Here is a 24,930-nt window from a genome sequence, read left to right on the forward strand (position 1 = left end):
GTTTGGTAGCAATGCTACCAAATACTAATTGAGTGTATGTAATCTTCTGACCCACTGGGAATGTGATATAAGAAAAAAAGCTGAAATAAATAATTATATTGTTATTCTGACATGTCACATTCTTAAAATAAAGTGGTAATCCTAACTGACCTAAGACAGGGAATTTTTACCAGGATTAAATGTCAGGAATTGTGAAAACTGAGTTTAAATGTATTTGGCTAAGGTGTATGCAAACTTCAACTGTACCCGAAGAATACACACGTGAAGAGAGGTCATTTTATTCTCTTCACAGCTTTATCTAAAAGCAATGGTGTTCGCTAAATCAGCAGAGGAATAAAACAGATTTGCATTATTCCTAAAATAATCAGGCATAATTTTTGACAAGTACATTTCCACATGTTTTTGGATTGACTGACTTGGACAACAGCAAAAACTAACTACAATTGATACCAATATTATTATTTTACCTTTGTAACTAGGGAAGTAGAGTCGCAAATGCCTTCCTGAGTTTAAGATCTTCTCCTGGAAGAGGTCACTTTTGTTCATTAACAGAATCTGAAAAAGATTTGATGACAATACAAAAATATATCATTCTGATAGACTAGAGCTTAATTGCACAAGCATAAATAGCTAAATCAATGTCAACATTTGAACAATTTCTGAGGACAAAGATAATAAAATCAATAAAGCTGCATTTCTAAAAGTAAACCTTTTAACACTATCCCATACATTCCTTCTACTGTGTCACTCCTGACCTATACCAACTCACACTATCCCATACATTCCTTCTACTGTGTCACTCCTGACCTATACCAACTCACACTATCCCATACATTCCTTCTACTGTGTCACTCCTGACCTATACCAACTCACATGACACACAATATCTTCCTAGAAGAGAACCAAAAACACTGATATAGTTTTTCAATTCAGGGTCCACAGCTGGTGTCAAACCTGTGAAAAGCACAGTAACAAATAAACAGTGCATTCAGAAAGTATTCAGACCTCTTCCCCTTTTCCACCGTTACGTTAAAGCCTTATTCTAAAAGGATTTGAAAAAGGTTTTATCCTCCATCTACACACTACCCCATAATGACAAACTGAACAGGTTTAGAAATGTTTACATATTTATAAAAAGAAAAACAAGATATGTTAAAGTATTCAGAGCCTTTGCTATGAGACTCGAAATTGAGCTCAGGTGCATCCTGTTTCCATTGATCATCCTTGAGGTGTTTCTACAACTTGATTGGAGTCCACCTGTGGTAAATTCAATTGATTGGGCATGATTTAGAAAGGCACACTGTCTGTCTTTATAAAAGGTACCACAGTTGACAGTTCAAGTCAGAGCAAAAGCCAAGCCATGAGGTCGAAGACAGAATTGTGTTGAGGTACAGATCTAGGGAAGGGTACCAAAACATTTCTGCAGCATTGAAGGTCCCCAAGAACAGTGGCCTCCATCATTCTTAAATGGAAGAAGTTAGGAACCACCAAGACTGTTCCTAGAGCTGGCCGCCCGGCCAAACTGAGCAATCAGGCGAGGAGGGCCTTGGTCAGGGAGGTGACCGAGAACCCGTTGGTCATTCTGACAGAGCTCCAGAGTTCCTTTGTGGAGATGGGAGAACCTTCCAGAAGAGCAATCATCTCTGCACCACTCCGCAATGAGGCCTTTATGGTAGAGTGGCCAGCCGGAAGCCACTCCTCAGTGACAGATCCTCTGGTCTGATGAACCAAGATTGAACTATTTGGCCTGAATACCAAGCATCATGTCTGGAGAAAACCTAGCACCATCCCTACGTGAATCATGGTTGTGGCAGAATCATGCTGTGAGGAGGTTTTTCAGTGGCAGGGACTGGGAGACTAGTCAGGATCGAGGGAAAGATGAACAGATCAAAGTACAGAGATCCTTGATCAAATCCTGAGCGCTCTGGAGCAGGTTCTCAGACTGGGGCCAAGGTTCACCTTTCAACAGGACAACGAGCCTAAGCACACAGCCAAGACAACGCATGAGTGGCTTCGGGACAAGTCTGAATGTTCTTGAGTGGCCCAGCCAGAGCCTGGACTTGAACCCGATTGAACATCTCTGGAAAGACCTGAAAATAGCTGTGCAGCGACGCTCCCCATCCAACCTGACAAAGCTTGAGAGGATCTGCAGAGAATAAATGGGAGAAACTCCCCAAATGCAGGTGTGCAAAGCTTGCAGAGTCATACACAAGAAGATTGGAGGCTGTGATCACTGCCAAAGGTGCTTAAACAAAGTCCTGAGTAAAGGGTCTGAATACTTATGTAAATGTGATTTCAGTTTATTTTTAATACATTTGAAAAAAATTATAAAAACAGTTTTTGCTTTCTCATTATGGGGTAGTGTGTGTTGATTGATGTGGGGGGAAAAACAACAATTGAATCAATTTTAGAGTAAGGCTGTAATGTATCAAAATGTGGAAAAAGGGGACTGAATACTTTCCAAATGCACATCATTAGCTTGTAAGAGAGAAAGAGATACCAGTAACATAACCTAAAAAGGTGAAAGACAAGAGAAATTAGTTGGGAGGTTGTCTGTTGTAGGGCATGGCCAGACACCAAAAATAAGACTTTACTGAGTTACAGTTCATAAGGAAATCAGTCAATTGAAAAGCCTTCATTAGGCCCAAATCTATGGATTTCACATGTGCATCTGTTGGTCACAGATACCATAAAAAAATGTGGGCGTGGATCAGAAAACCAGTCAGTATCTGGTGTCAGCACCATTTGCCTCAAGCAGAGTTACAAATCTCCTATACATAGAGTGGATCAGGCTGTTGATTGCAGCTTGTGGAATGTTATCCCACTCCTCTTCAATGGCTGTGTAAAGTTGCTGGATATTGGCGGGAACTGGAACACGCTGTTGTACACATCAATCCACAGCATCCCAAACATGCTTAATGGGTGACATGTTTGAGTATGCAGGCCATGGAAGAACTGGGACATTTTCAGCTTCCAGGAATTTTGTACAGATCCTTGCAACATGGGGCCGCGCATCATCATGCAAACATGAGGTGAAACATGAGGTGATGGCGGCAGATGAATGGCACGACAATGGGCCTCAGGATCTCGTCATGGTATCTGTGCATTCAAATTGCCATCGATAAAATGCTATTTTCTTTGTTGTCTATAGCTTTTGCCTGCTCATACCATAAACCCACCACCACCATAGGGCACTGTTCACAACATTGACATCAGCAAAACGCTCGCCCACACAATGCCATACACGTGGTTTGCAGTTGTGAGGCTGGTTGGACGCACTGCCAAATTCTCTATAACGTTGGCTTGTGGTAGAAAAATGAACATTCAATACTCTGGCAACAGCTCTGGTGGACATTCCTGCCGTCAGCATGCCAATTGCACACTTGATCAAAACTTGAGACATCTGTGGCATCACGTTGTGTGACAAAACTGCACTTTTTAGAGTGGCCTTTTATTGTCCACAGCACAAGATGCACCTGTATAAAGATCATGCTGTTTAATCAGCTTCTTGGATATGCCACACCCGTAGATGGATTATCTTGGTAAAGGAGAAATACTCACTGTAAATACATTTGTACACAACATGAGAGAAAAGCTTTTTGTGCACATGGAACGTTTCTGGGATTTTTTATTTCAGTTCATGAAACTTGGGACCAACACTTTACATGTTGCGTTTATATTTTTGTTGAGTGTAATTAACGACAGAAAACTGATTATGACTCACACATCCACAGTCCAAACGTCTTTTAAAACCTTTTACAGTCTAAACGAGACAAATTAAAACAAGCTCGTTACACGCTTTTTATAAACAGTCCTCCCGGCCTCAGAGCTGAACTGAGATCACCTCAATTATGACCCTTGTGTGGTAATTGCCTGTGTCTGAGGCAATTAGAGGCAGTTGTGCCGCCTGCGGCTGGCTGGGCAGAGGTGGTTAGCAGGAGGCACTCTGGGGACTCCATGGGCTTTAATTACATCCACTGGGTTGCCCTCAGCAGGTCACAGCGTTGTGCTTTTATTTAACCTTTATTTATACAGCTCAGTCAATTAAACACCATGATGCGATGGCGACATGTTTGAACGCTGTGGAAAGTTCAGAAGGAGCCGTGTCATGTGGAACAGAAAGGCCTCTCGGACGTGTAGAAGAAGGAATCATGTCAGCTCCATATGTGATATGCCTGAACGTGGCCCTGGGCTCTGCCACACCGCATAGACAGCCCCAACATCAAGCACGTGACATTGGGAGTACAGGAAGATGTTTCCTCTAAAACCACATAATTTCTCCCCATAATTGAAATAAGGTAAGAATTGGGTGGTAGGCTAATCTGATGCTAGATCTGTCAACAAGGGCAACTTCTACCTGCAGCTGAATGTGGGTAACTGGAAGTGGCCAGAGGAGAAACCCTCACCTTGATTGAGTGTGTAATGGTTTTACTTAAGAGTGACAATGTTTGGGAAAGGCAATCTGTTCAGAGGACTGTGTTATGGCAGACATTTGTTAAGTAGGTGTTGTCAGACAATCTCCATGTGAAAACTTACCAATGAGGTACTTCTGAAAACTATGTTGGTGCAGATGGAGGTAAAGAGTTCAAGGCTCTCTTGTAGCCGGTTCTAAGAGGGAGAAAGAGAGAACAGAGAGAGATTTGAACAGAGCGAGCGAGACAGATAAAAGGGGGGGATGAAGAAAATCAATGATACTGGACATAAAAGATCTAAACAAAGTTTCACTCAATCTGTCAGCTTCAAATATTAGATGGTACCATACACAGCTTTAGGCCATTCTACTGGTTTGATACATTGTTCTGACGTAGAGAAGGTACTGTAGGGTACACAACATCCCCCTCTACTTTTTAATCAAAGCTGAGACTGAACAGCTCCAACTCCCTTACCTTCTGCTAAATGGTATCTACTATCTATTACCATAGAGCGGTCCTCCGTCAGGGTCATGTCGTAGTCACTGAGCGCCACAACAAACAGCACGGCCCGGACACAGTCAAAGTAGCTGAGCCACTTCCTCCTCTTGGTCCGCTGGCCGCCCACATCATACATCCTGTAGGTAGGCAGACAGACAACTTTACTCACAACTTAGAGACATGAGGTGACAACACAAATTAACAGGCTACAGCTTCTGGTGTCAATCATTTCATTTCCAAAGACTTGTAAAATATGTACATCACCCTCCACGGGGGATATTGTAAGTTTGAGGTTGAAAAGGTTGAAAGCACTGAAGCAAAACACCATAAATAGTGTATGAACAATGGACAGACTTCATGTAACTGATGTAAAGCTGAAGAAAGATTTGACAGATTGGTACAGTCACTTGGGGAGAGAGTTATTGGCAGCAGTGGCCAGATGCAACATGTGGTAAGAAAAACAATATTTATTTAATGTCGTTGTTAACAGAACTTCAATGTCACTAATTATATCCTGTGTCATCTTGAAATGTGATCAACATCAATGAAGCAAAATAACTTACAGATCCATTCAAATGCATGAAAATAGTTCAGAATGTTGAACATAATTGACTGGAAAAATAAACAATAACTTCACACCCGCCCATCACAAATGTTTCCAACTTCCACATTTCATTGATTTGTCCTTCTGTCCACACAAGGTGTCAGGCACAAGGGAAATGAGTTCCAAAATCAATGGGATTCTGGAAGACGCTGTCGTACACGTCAATCCAAAGCATCCCAAACATGCTCAATGGATGACATGTCTGGTGAGTACGCAGGCCATGGAAGAACTGGGACATTTCTCATCTTCCAGGAATTGTGTACAGATACTTGAGACATGGGGCTGTGCATTATCATGGCGAAACATGAGGTGGAGTTATGGCAAGACAATATCAGGATCTCGTCACAGTATCTCTGTACATTCAAATTGCCATCGATAAAATGCAATTGTGTTCGTTATCCGTAGCTTACGTCTGTCCATACCATGAACCCACCACCACAGGGCACTATTCACAACGATGACATCAGCAAACCGCTCGCCCACATGACGCCATACATTTGGTCTGCGGTTGTGAGGCTGGCTGGACGTACTGCCAAATTCTCTGAACATTGAATTCTCTGGCAACAGCTTTGGGTGGACATTCCTGCAGTGAGCATGCCAACTGCACCCTTCCTCAAATGTTGAGACATCAGTGCCATTGAATTGTGACAAAACTGTACATTTTAAAGTGGCCTTTTATTGTCCCCAGCACAAGGTGGACCTGTGTAATGATCATTCTGTTTAATCAGCTTCTTGATATACCACACCTGTCAGGTGGATGGATTCTTTTGGCAAAGGAGAAACACTCACTAACAGGGATGTAAACAAATATGTGCACACAATGAGAAATAAGCTTTTTGTGCATATGGAACATTTCTGTGATCTATTTTTGTTCAGACTATATTACACCCAGCACCACCAGCAAACACTGAAGCACAGGAATAGGCCTACTGTACTCCAGTCTCTAGGGATTAACAACAAGATAGTAGCAGTCTGGTCCCTTATTGTACGTGCTGTAACCAACAACTGAGTATTGTCTAAAGCACATGGAGTAGGAGTAGAGCATTCTGGGTAAAACATTTAAACTCTCGAACTGGAAAAGTAGTATTCCATGTTGAATCCCTATGAAACTCAGGGTCTTGGTGACACAGGTCATTGTGATAGTGACCAACCTGCATCTGATGGTCGCCAGGAGTGTGATTACACTACCCTTGTCAGATACTTTGTGTCTTTGGGGTCACATTTTGTTTTAAAACCGGGCAGTGCAAAGATAGCCTGGTCCCATACGGCATACAACTCTTCCATTGGTGTCATGTCATACAATGAACAAACACACAACACAGAGAGGAGTTAGCTAATTACTGGACTACCAGGCTACAGCAGCAATCCCTGAGATAACAGTCATTGAGGTAGAGTATTTTTGGAACCATTACAAGACTGCTACATGACTGGGTCTCTGTCGTGATGAGAAAAAATAAAAGTTGACATTTAATGTTGCTGAAGTTCTGTTTCACAACCAACTGTATCCACGTCTAATACCTGGTAGTGTCATTGATCATGGTTCTATGTGGAATACACAAGAGTGGAGCTGAAGCATGATGCCATGACGTGTTCAGCAGGCTGGAGCACAATACAAGGAGAATCAATACAAGGAGAATCAGCACAAGGAGAATCAGCACAAGGAGAATCAGCACAAGGAGAATCAGCACAAGGAGAATCAGCACAAGGAGAATCAGCAAGGAGAGAAGGGGTGTGGAGGGGATTTCGTGGCCATTAGGAGGAAACCTCTTGCTATTCCTTCTCTCTCAGAAGCACAGAGAGAGCGAGCGCATGAGTGAGGGACATCAATATCTCATAGGTCTGATTCATTCCTCAGTATGCCGCCTCCCTTGCAGCTGTGAGGGGGTGTCTGCTAGCACTCCTCAGGCACCCCTTGCTAAGTCGTGAGAAGGGCCAGATGGGGCCACCATGGGACATTAGAGCCCAGAGAGTAGGGAAATCAGCAGGGCTGGTTTATAACCCAACCCCTTCCCACCCTGGAGATCAGCACGCTCCTTTTGTGTACCAAGACACTTTGGGAAAAGTGCAGTCCAACAAATGATTTTGATAATCAGAAGGCATACTCAACTGTTTACTACACTGAAACACTACATTTGTTTTTCAGTCAAACAGAAGCCCTGCTCTTGGTTTGCTATAAAGCTGAAGGATAGAGCTGGTGAAATGTAACCACTCAAGTTCATAGATGGAACTTGAGCTGCACAAATCCATCCCCACTTTTTTAAAATTGTTTTTCAATGGGCACACTCATTTTGCAAGCGGGGAATAATATTTCACCCCCGGCTCTACAGTACTCATTACAATGGCAAACTCCACCTACACTGCCCACGTAGGCATCCCCTGGCTATCGTGAAACATTTGGCCACATTCATCATTCAATAAGACCAATTGAATAAGACAGAAAAACATTTGACTGTGAAGTTAAAGGCATTGATATTGCATGGAGATTTCAAGAAATGTCATGCAGATGTAAGGGGATTTGATTTAAACGCATACATTTAATTATTGAAGAAATTAAACCGAGGGGGGTTTGGAAATTAGGGGTTTGGAAATTAGGGGTTTGGAAATTAGGGGGTTGGAAATTAGGGGGTTGGAAATTAGGGGGTTGGAAATTAGGGGGTTGGAAATTAGGGGGTTGGAAATTAGGGGTTTAGAAATTAGGGGTTTGGAAATTAGGGGTTTGGAAATTAGGGGTTTGGAAATTAGGGGTTTGGAAATTAGGGGTTTGGAAATTAGGGGGTTGGAAATTAGGGGGTTGGAAATTAGGGGGTTGGAAATTAGGGGGTTGGAAATTAGGGGTTTGGAAAAGTAAAAAGAAATACATGGTTCCATAGAAAACACAAAACTAAAACTCTATTAGCATCATATAAACTAGAATATTACCAATAGAGTACAAAAATGCCTTAATTTTCTTAGCTACCTTCATCCATTTATGCAATTTTGTGCCCTTTGTCCATGGCATCACATTGTGGGAACAAAGTTCTATGGCTGCGGTATGATTCACTAAGTTTCACCCACCCCTCCATGTCACAGCAAGCCGAGCCGAGCCGAGCCAAGCCAAGCCAAGCCAAGCCAAAAAAGAACAAAGATTAATTAATGGCTCTGAGGAAGGTGTCTGACAAGCCAAATATCTTCATTTCTGTTTGCCCCTGTAGTACATATTAAAATCACGGTAGACATCCGAGTGATCCTTTTATTTTTCTAGGAATAGTCCCGTCGTGCCCAACGGTCATTTTTGTAGTCACGCTGGGGTGGAGCACGTCTGGGTACGCTTGCAGTTATGAATTCAAGCCTCTGGAAAACAGTACTGCATGTTGGGAAAGTGGTTCCCATCGGTTAGAACTAGAATACATGACATTCTCTTATGGCGTGATAGTGATTCACCGACAATCTTCCTGCACAGTTCTCCTCTCTGCGCATCAGGAGACCAAGAAGCCAGAAAAACTGTGACAACTTGTCTGAAGCCATTTTTACAATCACACACAGCTGAAACACCAGACTTACACAGAGGCTTCTTATACACATATGTGAGGCGAAGAGGGGACATCGTCTTGATACTACAACAGTTTACTAGAATGAGCCAATACAGAATATTCTATTGGTTTGAGATGAAGCACTATGGACATTCATAATGCTCATTTGAAAATGGTCATACTCAAGGAACCATAAGATGACGATCACCAGAGGAAGTTGGCAAGCAGAATTATTTTTGAAATATCACCCCGTCGCCTGTAATCATGTAGTGTTGTCAGTATGACGCCGACCCGCTCTAAACAGCCATACCACAAACCCATTCACAACACCACCCACTGATATAACACTATGACACTGAACTGAGAATGTATGATCACACAGAATATTTTCTCAAGGTATCAATGGGTGTCATTGTCTTATGACATATGGCGTCATTATAACAGAGTTGTTAGTTATACTCTGAAGTAAGACAAAGGTGTACATTTGTTATAAAGAACATATGCAAAATAACATTTAGAAAGCACGATGAATGTATTGAACAAGATTCATGGGTAGATGAATTATGGACTGGTTTAGACAAGGCAATTCTCACATGAGCCAGTGAAAACCATTCCTTACCTGAAAACCATGTGATTGGCTGGAAACTGAGTCTCGATGATTCCGGAGGTTCGCACTCTCACCCGCAGGACGTCCGCCTCAGTGGGAATGTATCTGGGAGAGATGATCCGACTTATGTTCTCAAAGAAACTGGGAAAGGCAGACGGAGGAAACGACATTCAAAAGAAACAAAAACAGCTTTAAGACTGTAAATGGTTTAACTGAAGAACATAAATCAGACAATGTTGATTTAAAAAAAAAATACCAACATGGTGAATTATGCATCAATAAAATATAATTTTGAACATTAATCAGTGCATAACGGAGTAAAAATAAAATAACTACATTGAGATTACACTCCACATGTTTGCAGTCACTTAGAAATGTCCTTGTTTATGATAGAAAAGCTCAACTGGCAGCTTCATTAAATAGTACCCGCAAAACACCGGTCTCAACATCAACAGTGAAGAGGCGACTCCAGGATGCTGGCCTTCTAGGCAAAGTTCCTTCTCATACAAGACACTAATGTACTTGTCCTCTTGCTCAGTTGTGCACCGGTGCCTCCCACTCCTCTTTTGCTGTTCTGTGAAGGGAGTAGTACACAGCGTTGTACAATATCTTCAGTTTCTCGCATGGAATGGCCTTCATTTCTCAGAACAAGAATAGACTGACGAGTTCCCAAGTAAGTAAGTCTTTGTTTCTGGCCATTTTGAGCCTGTAATCATACCCACAAATGCTGATGCTCCAGATACTCTAGTGTAAAGGCGGCCAGTTTAATTGCTTCTTTAAAATCAGAACAGTTTTCACCTGTGCTAATATAATTGCAAAAGGGTTTTCTAATGATCAATTAGCCTTTTAAAATTAGAAACTCTGATTAATTAACACAACGTGCCATTGGAACACAGTGATGGTTGCTGATAAATGGGCCTCTGTACGCCTATGTAGATATTCCATTAAAAAATCTGCCGCTTCCAGCTACAATAGTCATTTACATCATTAAAAAATGTCTACACTGTATTTCTGATCAATTTGATGTTTTAAAATGGAAAAAAAAAAAAAAAAAAAAAGTACCTTTCTTTCAAAAACAAGGACATTTCTAAGTGACCCCAAGCCTTTGAACGGTAGTGTATGTAAAAGTGATGAGTTGTATGAGTATATGGTCTCCGAGGCAGTTTAATGAGTAACTTGTACTGAGCGACAGAGAGACAGAGATGGGAGAGATATAACTAAATTAAGCAGTCATTTGAGAGTGTGGGAGATCAGAGGACAGTCCAAGTGGCTAGCTAGGTGGGATCCACCACCAGAGGACAGTCCAAGTGGCTAGCTAGGTGGGATCCACCACCAGAGGACAGTCCAAGTGGCTAACTAGGTGGGATCCACCACCAGAGGACAGTCCACCAAGTGGCTAGCTAGGTGGGATCCACCACCAGAGGACAGTCCACCAAGTGGCTAGCTAGGTGGGATCCACCACCAGAGGACAGTCCACCAAGTGGCTAGCTAGGTGGGATCACCAAGTGGCTAGCTAGGTGGGATCCACCACCAGAGGACCAGCATTCTAATCTAGGTGATCAGACAAACGTCCACACAAAAAATAATTCCGTGAGAGATGCTTTGTGTTGAACGTGTTCATAGAAAACTTACGTCATCCGTAGGATCCACAGGGACTTGAGTCAGAAGATGTCCATAGTGATAAGGGACAGTCAAAAACATCAAAAAACTGTGGATGGTGTTAAAACACACCAAGCCTTAGGGAAATGACCCGTCTTTACAATTTGTAATTATAAAGCATGTTCCGTGTCAACACACCTTCACTCATTGTATGCAAATCAGGTTCATGAGACATATCAACGCTAGCTTCTTACTGGAATACTTTGAAGGTATAACGTCATAGCTGTGTTACCATAGTCTGACTGTTTCAGCAGAGCTCTAAAAGCCAAGTCCATAAGAGAGAACTCATCATTAGAACACGTCAAAACAACAAGTCACTTCTCATGCCACAATAAAACAGGTACAGACAACCATTAGAAGAGAAAGGCCAAATTAGTAGTGTTGATCTAAGGGGGAGGAATAACATGACATATTGGAGCTGACCTTTTGATCACACAGCAATTAGCACTTTTCACAAAGCAACACACAAGCTGGCGCAGTAGAGAATGTCACGAAGCGCTGTAAAGTGATACCTCCAGGGTGAGACGGAGAGGTTCCCGCCAACCACCTTCCTACCCACCCACGCTGCACTACACCGCCACGAGCCAGGCATTCCAGACATTCCGGTCCAGTCTCATTGTGTCATCCACCAAGGATGCACACCCCCTCCCTCCCTCCCTCCCTCCCTCCCTCCCTCCCTCCCTCCATTCCTTCTGCCCTCACACCCACCCCCTCCCTTCTGCCCTCACACACCCACCCCCTCCCTCCCTCCATTCCTTCTGCCCTCACACCCACCCCCTCCCTTCTGCCCTCACACACCCACCCCCTCCCTCCCTCCTTCCCTCACACACACCCACCCCCTCCCTCCCTCACACACACCCACCCCCTCCCTCCCTCCCTCCCTTCTGCCCTCACACACACCCCCTCCCTCCCTCCCTCCCTCCTGCCCTCACATACACCCCCTCCCTCCCTCCCTCCCTCCTGCCCTCACACACACCCCCTCCCTTCTGCCCTCACACACACCCTCCCTTCTGCCCTCACACACGCCCACCCCCTCCCTCCCTTCTGCCCTCACACACACCCACCCCCTCCCTCCCTTCTGCCCTCACACACATCCACCCCCTCCCTCCCTCCCTTTTGCCCTCACACACACCCACCCCCTCCCTCCCTCCCTGCTCATTTCTGTAACAAAAGTGTGTAGGCATGTAAGCTGTCATGTATAACCTCTTGGACAGTCTTAATACTTCAAATGGCTTCCTCTCCTCATCACCTTCCCTTCATGACTACCAGTGAGTGAAAGGACAGGAAAGGTTTCCATTATATTGCTTTCACCTGAAATGACCTGTGAGATCAGTGATCGGCAGAGGAGAGAAGACCAGAAAAAAACACTGAGCCTTTGAGTCCATCAGTTCAGTCAATCATAATTTCCTCCCTTCACATCCAGAGGAAGTCAAAGTGTGTCACGACCGTCTGATCTGCCAATTCATGTGGAAGAGATCAATTAGAACAGGTGGTCTAACAGACAGAGGACAGAGGTAATCCTTAGTCATATCAAGGGTGTCTGAAATGGAACCCTAAACCCTAGTGACTATCAGGGTTCTGATCTAAAAGTGGTGCACTCTAAAGGGAATAGGGTACTGTCATGACGTTGGCCTCTTTGGGTATAGCAACTCCATCCCCCTCTCCCTGCCTCCCCCTTGCCTCCTTCAACTAGGCTGCTGTGGTCAGAGGTCGTAAATTCCTGAGAAGACCTCATGGACACAGTTAGAGAGTAGTTTTTCATGGAGAACAAAGGAAATCCTTCCACCTCACAGAACTTGAGGTACGAACAAATTTCATGTACCGGAGAAAGTATAAAAGATCGGTGAAGAATACAGCTACGAACTGGTCCGTTTATCACAACTTGGGAAGCTCATGGGAGACGGTGTGGCCACATTACCATAACGCTGTTTATATAATAGTCTCAGATATGAGGTTTACATCTAATTGTTGTATAAGATGAATGAGTGAGTATGATACTGTTTGAATAATGGTGTCATATGATTGTGGACTGTTTAATGAAGAAAAATACAATTCCCTTTTGATTTAAACTAAATCAGAGGACCGCCCCTGAGCCCAGTTAGGGTCAGACATCCTGGGACAGCCCTCGTCTGCCATTCTGAATAAAACCCCACTGAGAAATTATCAGCAGATCATGTTTCTCTCAATCACGGGAGTACAAAGGTTGTAGACCATTGCTGAATCTTTTAACCATACCACGTGGTTAAACTCTTAGACTATCGATACCGACAGAATGAGAACAAGTCTTTGATAGTAATTACTAGTCTGCAGCTAGGAATTCAGTATCATTGAACGTGAAGAACGACAACCGCCGAAACATCCACTCTATAACGAATGTCACTTTGAACTATCCCTTCTAAACAAGACAGAGAGAGAGAGGGAGAGAGACTGACAATTCGACGAAAGACAAACTTGATCGCGCAGTAACTAATTACAGAGACTCTTTGATAAAAACTATCGTCAGTTAATGATAGTAAAGACACGACAGTACCATTTCAGATGCAGACAGACTCTCTATTGACATGCGAGTCCATCAAGAACTGCAACACTACTGGGTTTTTCACGCACAACAGTTCCCTGTGTTTATCAAGAATGGTCCACCACAGATGGACATCAGCCAACTTGACAACTGTGGGAAACATTGGAGTCAACATGGGCCAGAATTCCTGCAGAATGCTTTTGACACCTTGTAGAGTCCATGCCCTGACAATTTGAGGCTGTTCTGAGGGCAAAAGGGGGTGCAACTCAAAATTAAGGTGTTTCTAATGTTTTGTACACCCTGTGTGTGTCTGGTGTCTCAATTGTATGTGAGTTCAGCGTACCACCCTGCATTCCTCTGCTGGCTTGCCTCTGAAGCTAAGCAGGGTTGGTCCCTGGATGGGAGACCAGTAGCCCTTTATCATGACTCAGTTCTATTACATTACACATAAGTCATTAGATGAAGGCATCTTCTGTAGGGGGGAGTTGTGTTAAGATCTGCGACACTCGGTCTGAACATTAACATGTCGCTTGCAGTAAGGCTTTGGAAGCAAAAGGAACTTCTTTCATGTTAGCAATAAATCATTTTTCCAAAATCAAAAGGTTCAATTGATACACACCTTTATATGGTTAGGGTTCCCACACGGCCATATTTTCATGTTACCGCGCTTGTTTACAGAAAAAAACAGAGTGGACTAACTGTGCTATTTAGCTCTCTGCATCTCCGAACACCTGTTTGTAAACAGAAGACCACAAGGATCCTGGGACCTGCAGTCACTTTAACGATACCTACATGTACATACTACCTCAATAAGCCTAACAGGTCTAGTATAGTATATATAGTATATAGCCTTGCTACTCTTTTTTCAAATGTATTTTTACTGTTTTATTTCTTTACTTACCTACACACTTTTTTTGCTTTTTGGCACTATTGGTTAGAGCCTGTAAGTAAGCATTTCACTGTAAGGTCTACTACACCTGTTGTATTCAGCATTTCACTGTAAGGTCTACTACACCTGTTGTATTCAGCATTTCACTGTAAGGTCTACTACACCTGTTGTATTCAGCATTTCACTGTAAGGTCTACTACACCTGTTGTATTCAGCATTTCACTCTAAGGTCTACTACACCTGTTGTATTCGGCGCACATGACAAATAAACTTTGATTTGATTAACATGTCACAATTTTTTTTTTTTTTTTTAAATGTCCCCTGCAACTGTTCCCCCTACAGTAAGTGTTATTATTGTGATGTGAAAGTGCAGGCATTTATGTTTCTAGAACTGTGCCGCAACTAAGAATCAATTCACGTTTAGATGGAATATTTGGCTGTTTTGGCTTCTAGAGCCAATTCACCCTTTAAACAGAACATGTAAGGTCCTTGGACTGAAGAGTAATGTTAGGCTCCTTTAATCCATTATTGGGCTAGGAGAACAGATGTTGGAGGGCCAGTAGGAGGCACTCTTACCTCTGGTCTAAAAAAGATCAATGCCCCAAGGCAGTGACCGAGACATTGCACTGAGTAGGGATCTGTCTTTTGAATGGAATATTAAAACGGGTGTCCTGACTCTGTCTTCACTAAATATTCCCATGGCATTTATTGTTAAGAGTAGGGGGGAGGTTAACCCCGGTGTCCTGACTCTGTCTTCACTAAATATTCCCATGGCATTTATTGTTAAGAGTAGGGGGGGGGGGGGGGGGGGGGTGTTAACCGCGGTGTCCTGGCTAAATTTACAATCTGGCCCTCATTCTATCATGGTCACCTGATCATCCCAAGCTTCCAATTGACTAATTCATTTCCCCCCCTTCTCTCCCATGTAACTATTCCCCAGATCATTGCTGTAAATGCGAATGTTCAGTCAACTTACCTGGTAAAATAAGGGCACATTATATTAAATTGTTTTTTTATCAAATAAAACTCACAACATCAGTATGAAACATAACTAAAGAGAGCAGAATGCTACTGCCGTTAACCCAAACCCACATCATCATAATCCACACTTCACTTGAACAACACCCCATTCAGCAAAGGTAATGTCCCTGAAAACAAGGCATAAAGAGGCACTAAATTGAGATTTGATGACACTTGAAACAAAATGACGTAAAAACCCGACGCGCTTCACATGAAGCGCCTAATAGTGTCCTCCCCAAGGACGTGGTGCTATGTCCCATCACATCACTTAGAAACACTGCTGATCAACCCCCACAAGAGAGGATGTGTGTCTATGTCCCATCATTTCACATGCTTAGAAACACCGCTGATCAACCCCCACAAGAGAGGATGTGTGTCTATGTCCCATCACATCACATGCTTAGAAACACCGCTGATCAACCCCCACAAGAGAGGATGTGTGTCTATGTCCCATCACATGCTTAGAAACACCGCTGATCAACCCCCACAAGAGAGGATGTGTGTCTATGTCCCATCACATCACATGCTTAGAAACACCGCTGATCAACCCCCATAAGAGAGGATGTGTGTCTATGTCCCATCACATCACATGCTTAGAAACACCGCTGATCAACCCCCACAAGAGAGGACGTGGTGCTATGTCCCATCATATCACATGCTTAGAAACACCGCTGATCAACCCCCACAAGAGAGGATGTGTGTCTATGTCCCATCATTTCACATGCTTAGAAACACCGCTGATCAACCCCCACAAGAGAGGATGTGTGTCTATGTCCCATCACATCACATGCTTAGAAACACCGCTGATCAACCCCCACAAGAGAGGATGTGTGTCTATGTCCCATCACATCACATGCTTAGAAACACCGCTGATCAACCCCCACAAGAGAGGATGTGTGTCTATGTCCCATCACATCACATGCTTAGAAACACCGCTGATCAACCCCCATAAGAGAGGATGTGTGTCTATGTCCCATCACATCACATGCTTAGAAACACCGCTGATCAACCCCCACAAGAGAGGACGTGGTGCTATGTCCCATCATATCACATGCTTAGAAACACCGCTGATCAACCCCCACAAGAGAGGATGTGTGTCTATGTCCCATCACATCACATGCTTAGAAACACCGCTGATCAACCCCCACAAGAGAGGATGTGTGTCTATGTCCCATCATATCACTTAAACACAGCTGATCAACCCCCACAAGAGAGGATGTGTGTCTATGTCCCATCACATCACATGCTTAGAAACACCGCTGATCAACCCCCACAAGAGAGGACGTGGTGCTATGTCCCATCATATCACATGCTTAGAAACACCGCTGATCAACCCCCACAAGAGAGGATGTGTGTCTATGTCCCATCACATCACTTAGAAACACTGCTGATCAACCCCCACAAGAGAGGATGTGTGTCTATGTCCCATCACATCACATGCTTAGAAACACCGCTGATCAACCCCCACAAGAGAGGATGTGTGTCTATGTCCCATCACATCACATGCTTAGAAACACCGCTGATCAACCCCCACAAGAGAGGATGTGTGTCTATGTCCCATCACATGCTTAGAAACACCGCTGATCAACCCCCACAAGAGAGGACGTGGTGCTATGTCCCATCACATCACATGCTTAGAAACACCGCTGATCAACCCCCATAAGAGAGGATGTGTGTCTATGTCCCATCACATCACATGCTTAGAAACACCGCTGATCAACCCCCACAAGAGAGGACGTGGTGCTATGTCCCATCATATCACATGCTTAGAAACACCGCTGATCAACCCCCACAAGAGAGGATGTGTGTCTATGTCCCATCATTTCACATGCTTAGAAACACCGCTGATCAACCCCCACAAGAGAGGATGTGTGTCTATGTCCCATCACATCACATGCTTAGAAACACCGCTGATCAACCCCCACAAGAGAGGATGTGTGTCTATGTCCCATCACATCACATGCTTAGAAACACCGCTGATCAACCCCCACAAGAGAGGATGTGTGTCTATGTCCCATCACATCACATGCTTAGAAACACCGCTGATCAACCCCCATAAGAGAGGATGTGTGTCTATGTCCCATCACATCACATGCTTAGAAACACCGCTGATCAACCCCCACAAGAGAGGACGTGGTGCTATGTCCCATCATATCACATGCTTAGAAACACCGCTGATCAACCCCCACAAGAGAGGATGTGTGTCTATGTCCCATCACATCACTTAGAAACACCGCTGATCAACCCCCACAAGAGAGGATGTGTGTCTATGTCCCATCATATCACTTAGAAACACAGCTGATCAACCCCCACAAGAGAGGATGTGTGTCTATGTCCCATCACATCACTTAGAAACACAGCTGATCAACCCCCACAAGAGAGGATGTGTGTCTATGTCCCATCACATCACATGCTTAGAAACACCGCTGATCAACCCCCACAAGAGAGGATGTGTGTCTATGTCCCATCATATCACATGCTTAGAAACACCGCTGATCAACCCCCACAAGAGAGGATGTGTGTCTATGTCCCATCACATCACTTAGAAACACTGCTGATCAACCCCCACAAGAGAGGATGTGTGTCTATGTCCCATCACATCACATGCTTAGAAACACCGCTGATCAACCCCCACAAGAGAGGACGTGGTGCTATGTCCCATCATATCACATGCTTAGAAACACCGCTGATCAACCCCCACAAGAGAGGATGTGTGTCTATGTCCCATCACATGCTTAGAAACACCGCTGATCAACCCCCACAAGAGAGGATGTGTGTCTATGTCCCATCACATCACATGCTTAGAAACACCGCTGATCAACCCCCACAAGAGAGGATGTGTGTCTATGACACCAGAACAACAATAAAAAAAAATATTCTGAGCATGACCTCAGTTCAGGGCAGGGGCCTGTTTTAGGAACATGTAAAACGCACACATACCTCCAACTACAGAGAATGACGCCATGGTGTTTAAGTAGCCATCTACATAAGCAGTCTAATATACAGGAGTATATTCAAAAAGAGGACAAATCAAGAATAAACGGGTGCAGATTAAATTGGAGCTGGGTAACGCCGCAATATATGTGGATCCACTGCCAACCCCTCTGGCTGGCAAACCCACACATAGCGCCCCCCCCCGACGCCACCTTACCCACACAGAGCCCCCCCCCCCCCCCCCCCCCCCGACGCCACCTTACCCACACATAGCCCCCCGACGCCACCTTACCCACACATAGCCCCCCCCCGACGCCACCTTACCCACACATAGCCCCCCCCCGACGCCACCTTACCCACACATAGCCCCCCCCGACGCCACCTTACCCACACATAGCCCCCCGACGCCACCTTACCCATACATAGCCCCCTGATGCCACCTTACCGACAACTGCCCCCTGATGCCACCTTACCCATACATAGCCCCCTGATGCCACCTTACCCATACATAGCCCCCTGATGCCACCTTACCGACAACTGCCCCCTGATGCCACCTTACCCATACATAGCCCTCTGATGCCACCTTACTGACAACTGCCCCCCAGGTGGTGGGTAAAGTAAAGCTGAATAGCTGTGAAGCAGAACACTTGGCCGCTGCTTAGTTCATAACGCAGACAGTCAGGAGTCTTTTAACCAATTATCCCAATCACAACACGCCACTGTAAATAGTAGTATGTACATAATCCCCGGTTGTCATCCCCTCACCTGCTCACTAGACGCACAAGCATTTCAAACTTAATTCTCATGTCTTTTTCCCCCATGTCCTTTTTTAACCAACCACCTTTACAAAGACATGACAGGCATGACATTATAATGAAGGACCAATTAAAAATGTCAATTCAGCAGAATGTCAGGAGAATAATTTCCTGTGACGGATGTATTTTTCGCTACAATCCCATTATGTGTATATCGACGAGGAAGTAAGCAAAGGCTTCCCTTGTAAGACCTGGGAGGATCCACACGGTCCAGTCAGTCTGAATGAGGTGGGACGGCGCAGATAGAACATGCGTCACGACACCAGTAGCACGATTCTTGATTTTCCATGGCAAAGAAGAAAAGCAGCCACGAGACTTAAACTCTTTGAGCCTTTAAGAACCTGCTTTATGTCATATGCTTTCTGCTATACCTTCAATTATAGGATGCGAGTGACGACAGTGAAAAAGACAACACTGCCCCTACCTCGCTCTCCAGAGGTTGATTAAAATATAAATTGATACCAAAACGCAGCATTTCTATCAACTTCAACTGTTTCATCATGAAATTCAGTGCGCTCCGTATGTTGTTTCCTTGCCATGCTCATACTTCAGAGAACTGTGATACTGAGTACAGTGACAACACTACATGTAAGGTACTCACTAGAGCGCTGAGTCGTTGAGTTGGAACTCATAGCCCCTGGCAGCTGCAGCTTTCACACCCTGGTCGGCCCAGAGAGCACAGAAAGACAGGGCCACAAACGGCAGCAGCTCCCCGTCCTCCCCGAAACACTGGCCACAGGACAGCACAGAGCGGGCATGGGCCTACATGGGGACAACAGGAAGAGGGCTTCATGATCACCGATACTCCAGGGCAGTGGTTCCCAAACTTTATATAGTCCCGTACCCCTTCAAAACATTCATCTCCAGCTGCGTACACCCTCTAGCACCAGGGACAGCGCACCCTCAAATGTTTTTTTGCCATCATTGTAAGCCTGCCCCCCATACACACAAAATGATACATTAAAACATAAGAATGAGTGGGAGTTGTCACAACCCGGCTCGTGGAAAGTGACAAACAGCTCTTATAGGACCAGGGCACAAATAATAATCAATAATTTGGCTCTTTATTTAATCATCTTACATATAAAACCTTATTTGTTCATCAAAAATGGTGAATAACTCACAGGTTAATTAGAAGGGTGTGCTTGAAAGGATGCACATAACTCTGCAATGTTGGGTTGTATTGGAGAGAATCATTTTCCACACACAGTTTGTGCCTATATATAGTTTTCATGCTAGTGAGGGCCGAGAATCCACTCTCACATAGGTACATGGTTGCAAAGGGCATCAGTGTCTTAACAGCGAGATTTGCCAAGGCAGGATACTCTGAGCGTAGCCCTATCCAAAAATCTGGCAGTGGCATGTGTTGTCCATCAATTTTCACAGAACTGCTTGTTGTAATTTCAATGAGGCTCTCTTGTTCAGTTTATCAGTAAGTGGACTGGAGGCAGGGCATGAAAGTTGTTTGTATCATCCGTATCGTGAAAGTACCTGCGTAATTATTCACCCAACTCACTCAGATCATTCAGGCGAGAAAAAACATCACCCAGATAGGCCAGTCGTATGAGAAACTCATCATGCAAGCGGTCAGACAAGTGAAAATTATGGTAAATAAAGAAAACTTTAAGCTCGTCTCACAAATTAAAAAACAAGTGTCAATACTTTGCCTCTTGATAACCAGCGCACTTCTGTATATTGTAAAAGCATTACATGGTCGTTGCCCATAGTGCAGAAAATACGGGAGTTCAGGGGCCTTGCTTTAACAAAATTAACCATTTTCACCTTTCAAGCTGTCAGGCATTCCCTTGGCAGCAAGAGCCTCTCGGTTGATGCTGCGGTGTACCCAAGTGGCGTCGGGAGCAACTGCTTGCACGAGTGTTACCACTCCACTATTTCTCCCTGTCATGGCTTTTGTGCCATCAGTACAGATGCCAACATGAGCAGCAGCTATGTTTGGCTACATACGACCGTTAATGGAATTCCCGCGAGAGTGTAACGGTTAATGTGATTGGATGTTAATTATTTGACTAGGCTACCTGTATTTGACATTGTGTTGTTATTTCGCTGAACACTAGATGGTTTAATTTTATTTTTGGCAGTGAAACGAGGCTAATCAGGCGAGAGAAGAAAAAAAACTCACCCAAATGTATAGACCCCGTTGGAAAATATAAATGGACTGTTTGAAAAGGTGAAAAAAAAGTTTTAAAAAATAAATAAATGTGAATCATATTTTTATTTGGCATACCCCCGACGGCATTGCTCCAGTTTGGGAATATGATAAACATTTGCTGTCTCGGGTCTTGTTCATTAGGGAATGAAAGACATAAGTTTTTTTTTGTGTGTGTTTTGCTATGTAAAATGAGTGTTTCTTATTGGACAAGTCCAGGTAGTCCCTCTCGGTTTCAGTCTTTTCTTCCATTTGGTCCTAATGAAAAACCCAACTAAATCATAATGACAGATGTAGAAGATAAATGCCAGTCCCTGTGTCCACTTGTCGTTATTAGTGAGGTCAAGAAAGATGTGAGGCAAAGGGGCTTTTAAACTTCAAGATATGGCTTGTGATTGTGTTAGGGACGTAGCTAGGAGAATACCAGAGCAAGGCTGACATCTAACGTGACATCTGAGCTCTACAGTTTCAAAAGGAGGAAGCTATGACCATGGGAAGAGATGTAGGTCTAAAACTGGGCTGACTAGTTACACTGTATGATCCTGTTAGGTCAACATGTGTTAAATGGGAGTACAGAATGTGTTGCATCATTACCAGAGGGTGTGAATAGAGACCATATTTCATCATGTGTGCTGTATCCGTTTGATAGAAGACCACAAATGGCACCCTCTGCTAGTTGTGGTTTATGTATCGGTTGCCTGGAGTAACTACGTATTTTAAATTGTCAAATCAAAAGGTCCTAACAAGGTGGTCAGTCAGTATGACATGATGCTCCAAGACTAGCTACTAGCTCTTCTCCCTCACCTTGTTCTTCTTGTTGGCCAGATTAATCCTCAGCAGTCCCATGCCGCGCAGCACAAACTTCATGGAGGTCAGGAGGTTATCCAGCACTGCAGCCTGTGAAGGGAGGGAGTTTGAGTTTTATTTCGGTATACATGGCAGCTAAAATATGAAGTGTGAATACATCAAGACAGACAAGTAAATCAATAAATGTTCGCTAATCGAGAAAGTTCAGTAGTCTGATGGAATCACTCATGAAGGGCTCAGTTTAAATACTTTGGATGGTGAGCCAGAGAGGGAGGGAGAGAGAGGGGTGACTATTGAACACTGGGACTGGGCTATTCTTCACAACACTGCAGATAGGGAATCATTATTTTTGTTCTATTCTACCAGACAGATATTCATGCCTGTTCTATGTGAATGTAAAATGTTCAATAATGTAACACCCACCTTTACAGACCCCTAGCCAAGGACTGTACACAGTAAAAAAACATGGTTTGAACAGTATACAGCTACCATTAACCACACCTAAGCTCTTCTACCTCCATGGTCTGATTGGTAGGAGGTAGAATCACCTTTCCCAAACCCCAGCTCCCATACCATACATCCAGACGCAACAACTCCCTCCCTAATCTCCCAAGTGGAGTCACTATCAGCTACATCAGTGCCCTGTCCAGCCAAAACACTATTCAATTAAGCATCAGTAAGAGCATTTTCTTACAGAATGGAAGCACACAGTATTAATGGAGGGCAGTATGCATTGATCATGGTATCGTGACTGTTGAATACAGCCTTTTTAAGCCAACAACATAACAGGCTATGGACCTGTCTGGGTTCTTTAGAATAGTGAGAATGTAGTGTAACAAAGCCAAGAATCCCCTTTAAAGAAAAAAACATGTCACAACACATTCGAGAATCTCTGCCAAGGAGGGTAAAGTGTACAGCACCTTGAAGCTAATAAGCTCTGGCTTGGAGAAGCCATGACTGTGGATGACCTTCATCTGCTTGACCATGGTACTCTTACCACTCTCTGTAGCACCTGGAACAAAGTAGTCATCACATCAGTGCAATCTAATGGGAACTTAAATCACAAAACACATTAAATATATTCTGCAGTGACATGGTTGGCCATATTTGTGATTTGCAACCAACCTGGTCTCAGAGCATTTCGTATTTTTCTGTACATACATCCGAGACACCGCATTTAGTATGATATGTTGCGTTTCGTATGGTATGTATTCATTTGTGGATGCCTATCACCCATTTCGTATGATATGTTAAGAATGACAATTTCTATTACATGTTATGAATTCATAAAAAGCTTGCAATATGTTAGGAATCTGCAAAACATTTGATATGTTATGAATTCCAAGTAGGTGGCTAAGGTTAGCTAGCTCGCTAACATTAGAGTTAAGTTTAGGAATTAGGTTAAAGGGTTAAGGGAAGTGTTAGGGGAAGGGTTAGCTAACATGCTAGTAGTTGCAAAGTATCAAGTAGTTCAAAAGTTGACAATTAGCTAAAATGCTAAAGTTGTACATGCTGAGATTCTAAATTATCTATCAACCGTTTGCATTATAAGGTTAGGGTTAAGTTTAGGAGTTCGGTTAAAGGCTTAAGGTTAGGCAAATGGGTAGCTAAAATGGTTAAGGTCAGGGTCAGTGGTGGAAAAATACCCAACGTTCATACTTGAGTAAAAGTAAAGATACCTTAATAGAAAATGACTCAAGAGTATTTGGTTTTAAATAGGCTTAATTATCAAAAAATAAATGTAATTGCTGTAACTATTTGGGTGACCTGGCCAAATTCACACTGTAGAAATATGAGTTATAGTTCTATTACTCTACTTGAACGCAAGTCTAAGAAGCGGTAGATCTGTTCTATGTGCGCAATTTCTTTTGCGTCTTCAAAAGATTATGGAAAATATATTTCACAAGGGTTTAGATGGTTGAATGATTCTCTACACTAGAGCAGCTTATTTTGTTACAAACTGAAATTAGGCAAACTACACAAATACAAAAAAACAAAGTGTTGGTGCCATGTTTCATGAGCTGAAGTAAAAGACCCCAGAAATGTTCCATATACACAAAAAGCTTATTTCTATCGAATTTAGTACATCCCTGTTAATGAGCATGTCTCCTTTGCCAAGATAATCCATCCACCTGACAGATGTGGCATATCAAGAAGCTGATTAAACAGCATCATTACACAGGTTCCCCTTGTGCTGGGGACAATACAATGCCACTAAAATGTTTTTTGCAGTTTTGACACACAACAATGCCACAGATGTCGCAAGTTGAGGGGAAAGGGGGGATATTTAGTCAGTTGTCCAACAATGTATTCAACTGAAATATGTCTTCCACATTTAACCCCAGCCCTCTGAATCAGAGAGGTGTGGGGGGCTGCCTTATTCGTCAACGTCTTTGGCACCCAGGGAACAGTGGGTTAACTGCCTTGCTCAGGGGCAGAACGACATTTTTTTACCTTGACAGCTCGTGGACTCGATCCAGCAACCTTCCGG

The 24,930-nt window shown here is 43.6% G+C and overlaps 1 protein-coding gene across 3 annotated transcripts in view; it reads right to left on the bottom strand.

The window, feature by feature from the left end:
* Positions 1 to 24,930, bottom strand: part of LOC110487033 (guanine nucleotide-binding protein G(o) subunit alpha-like) — a 34,118-nt gene that overhangs the window by 6,578 nt on the left and 2,610 nt on the right. For 2 of the 3 annotated variants that reach the window (XM_036941812.1, XM_036941813.1), the window contains exons 4-10: positions 23,360 to 23,451; positions 22,437 to 22,529; positions 20,067 to 20,227; positions 9,643 to 9,771; positions 4,918 to 5,047; positions 4,537 to 4,608; positions 468 to 555 (exon numbers count right to left, since the gene is read on the bottom strand). In XM_036941812.1, coding sequence (XP_036797707.1) covers positions 468 to 555; positions 4,537 to 4,608; positions 4,918 to 5,047; positions 9,643 to 9,771; positions 20,067 to 20,227; positions 22,437 to 22,529; positions 23,360 to 23,451 — 765 coding nt within the window. The remainder of the gene's footprint in view (positions 1 to 467; positions 556 to 4,536; positions 4,609 to 4,917; positions 5,048 to 9,642; positions 9,772 to 20,066; positions 20,228 to 22,436; positions 22,530 to 23,359; positions 23,452 to 24,930) is intronic. The other variant, XM_036941814.1, reaches the window with a different exon arrangement.

This window comes from Oncorhynchus mykiss, chromosome 13 (assembly GCF_013265735.2).
Source record: "Oncorhynchus mykiss isolate Arlee chromosome 13, USDA_OmykA_1.1, whole genome shotgun sequence".
NCBI classification, from domain to species: domain Eukaryota; kingdom Metazoa; phylum Chordata; class Actinopteri; order Salmoniformes; family Salmonidae; genus Oncorhynchus; species Oncorhynchus mykiss.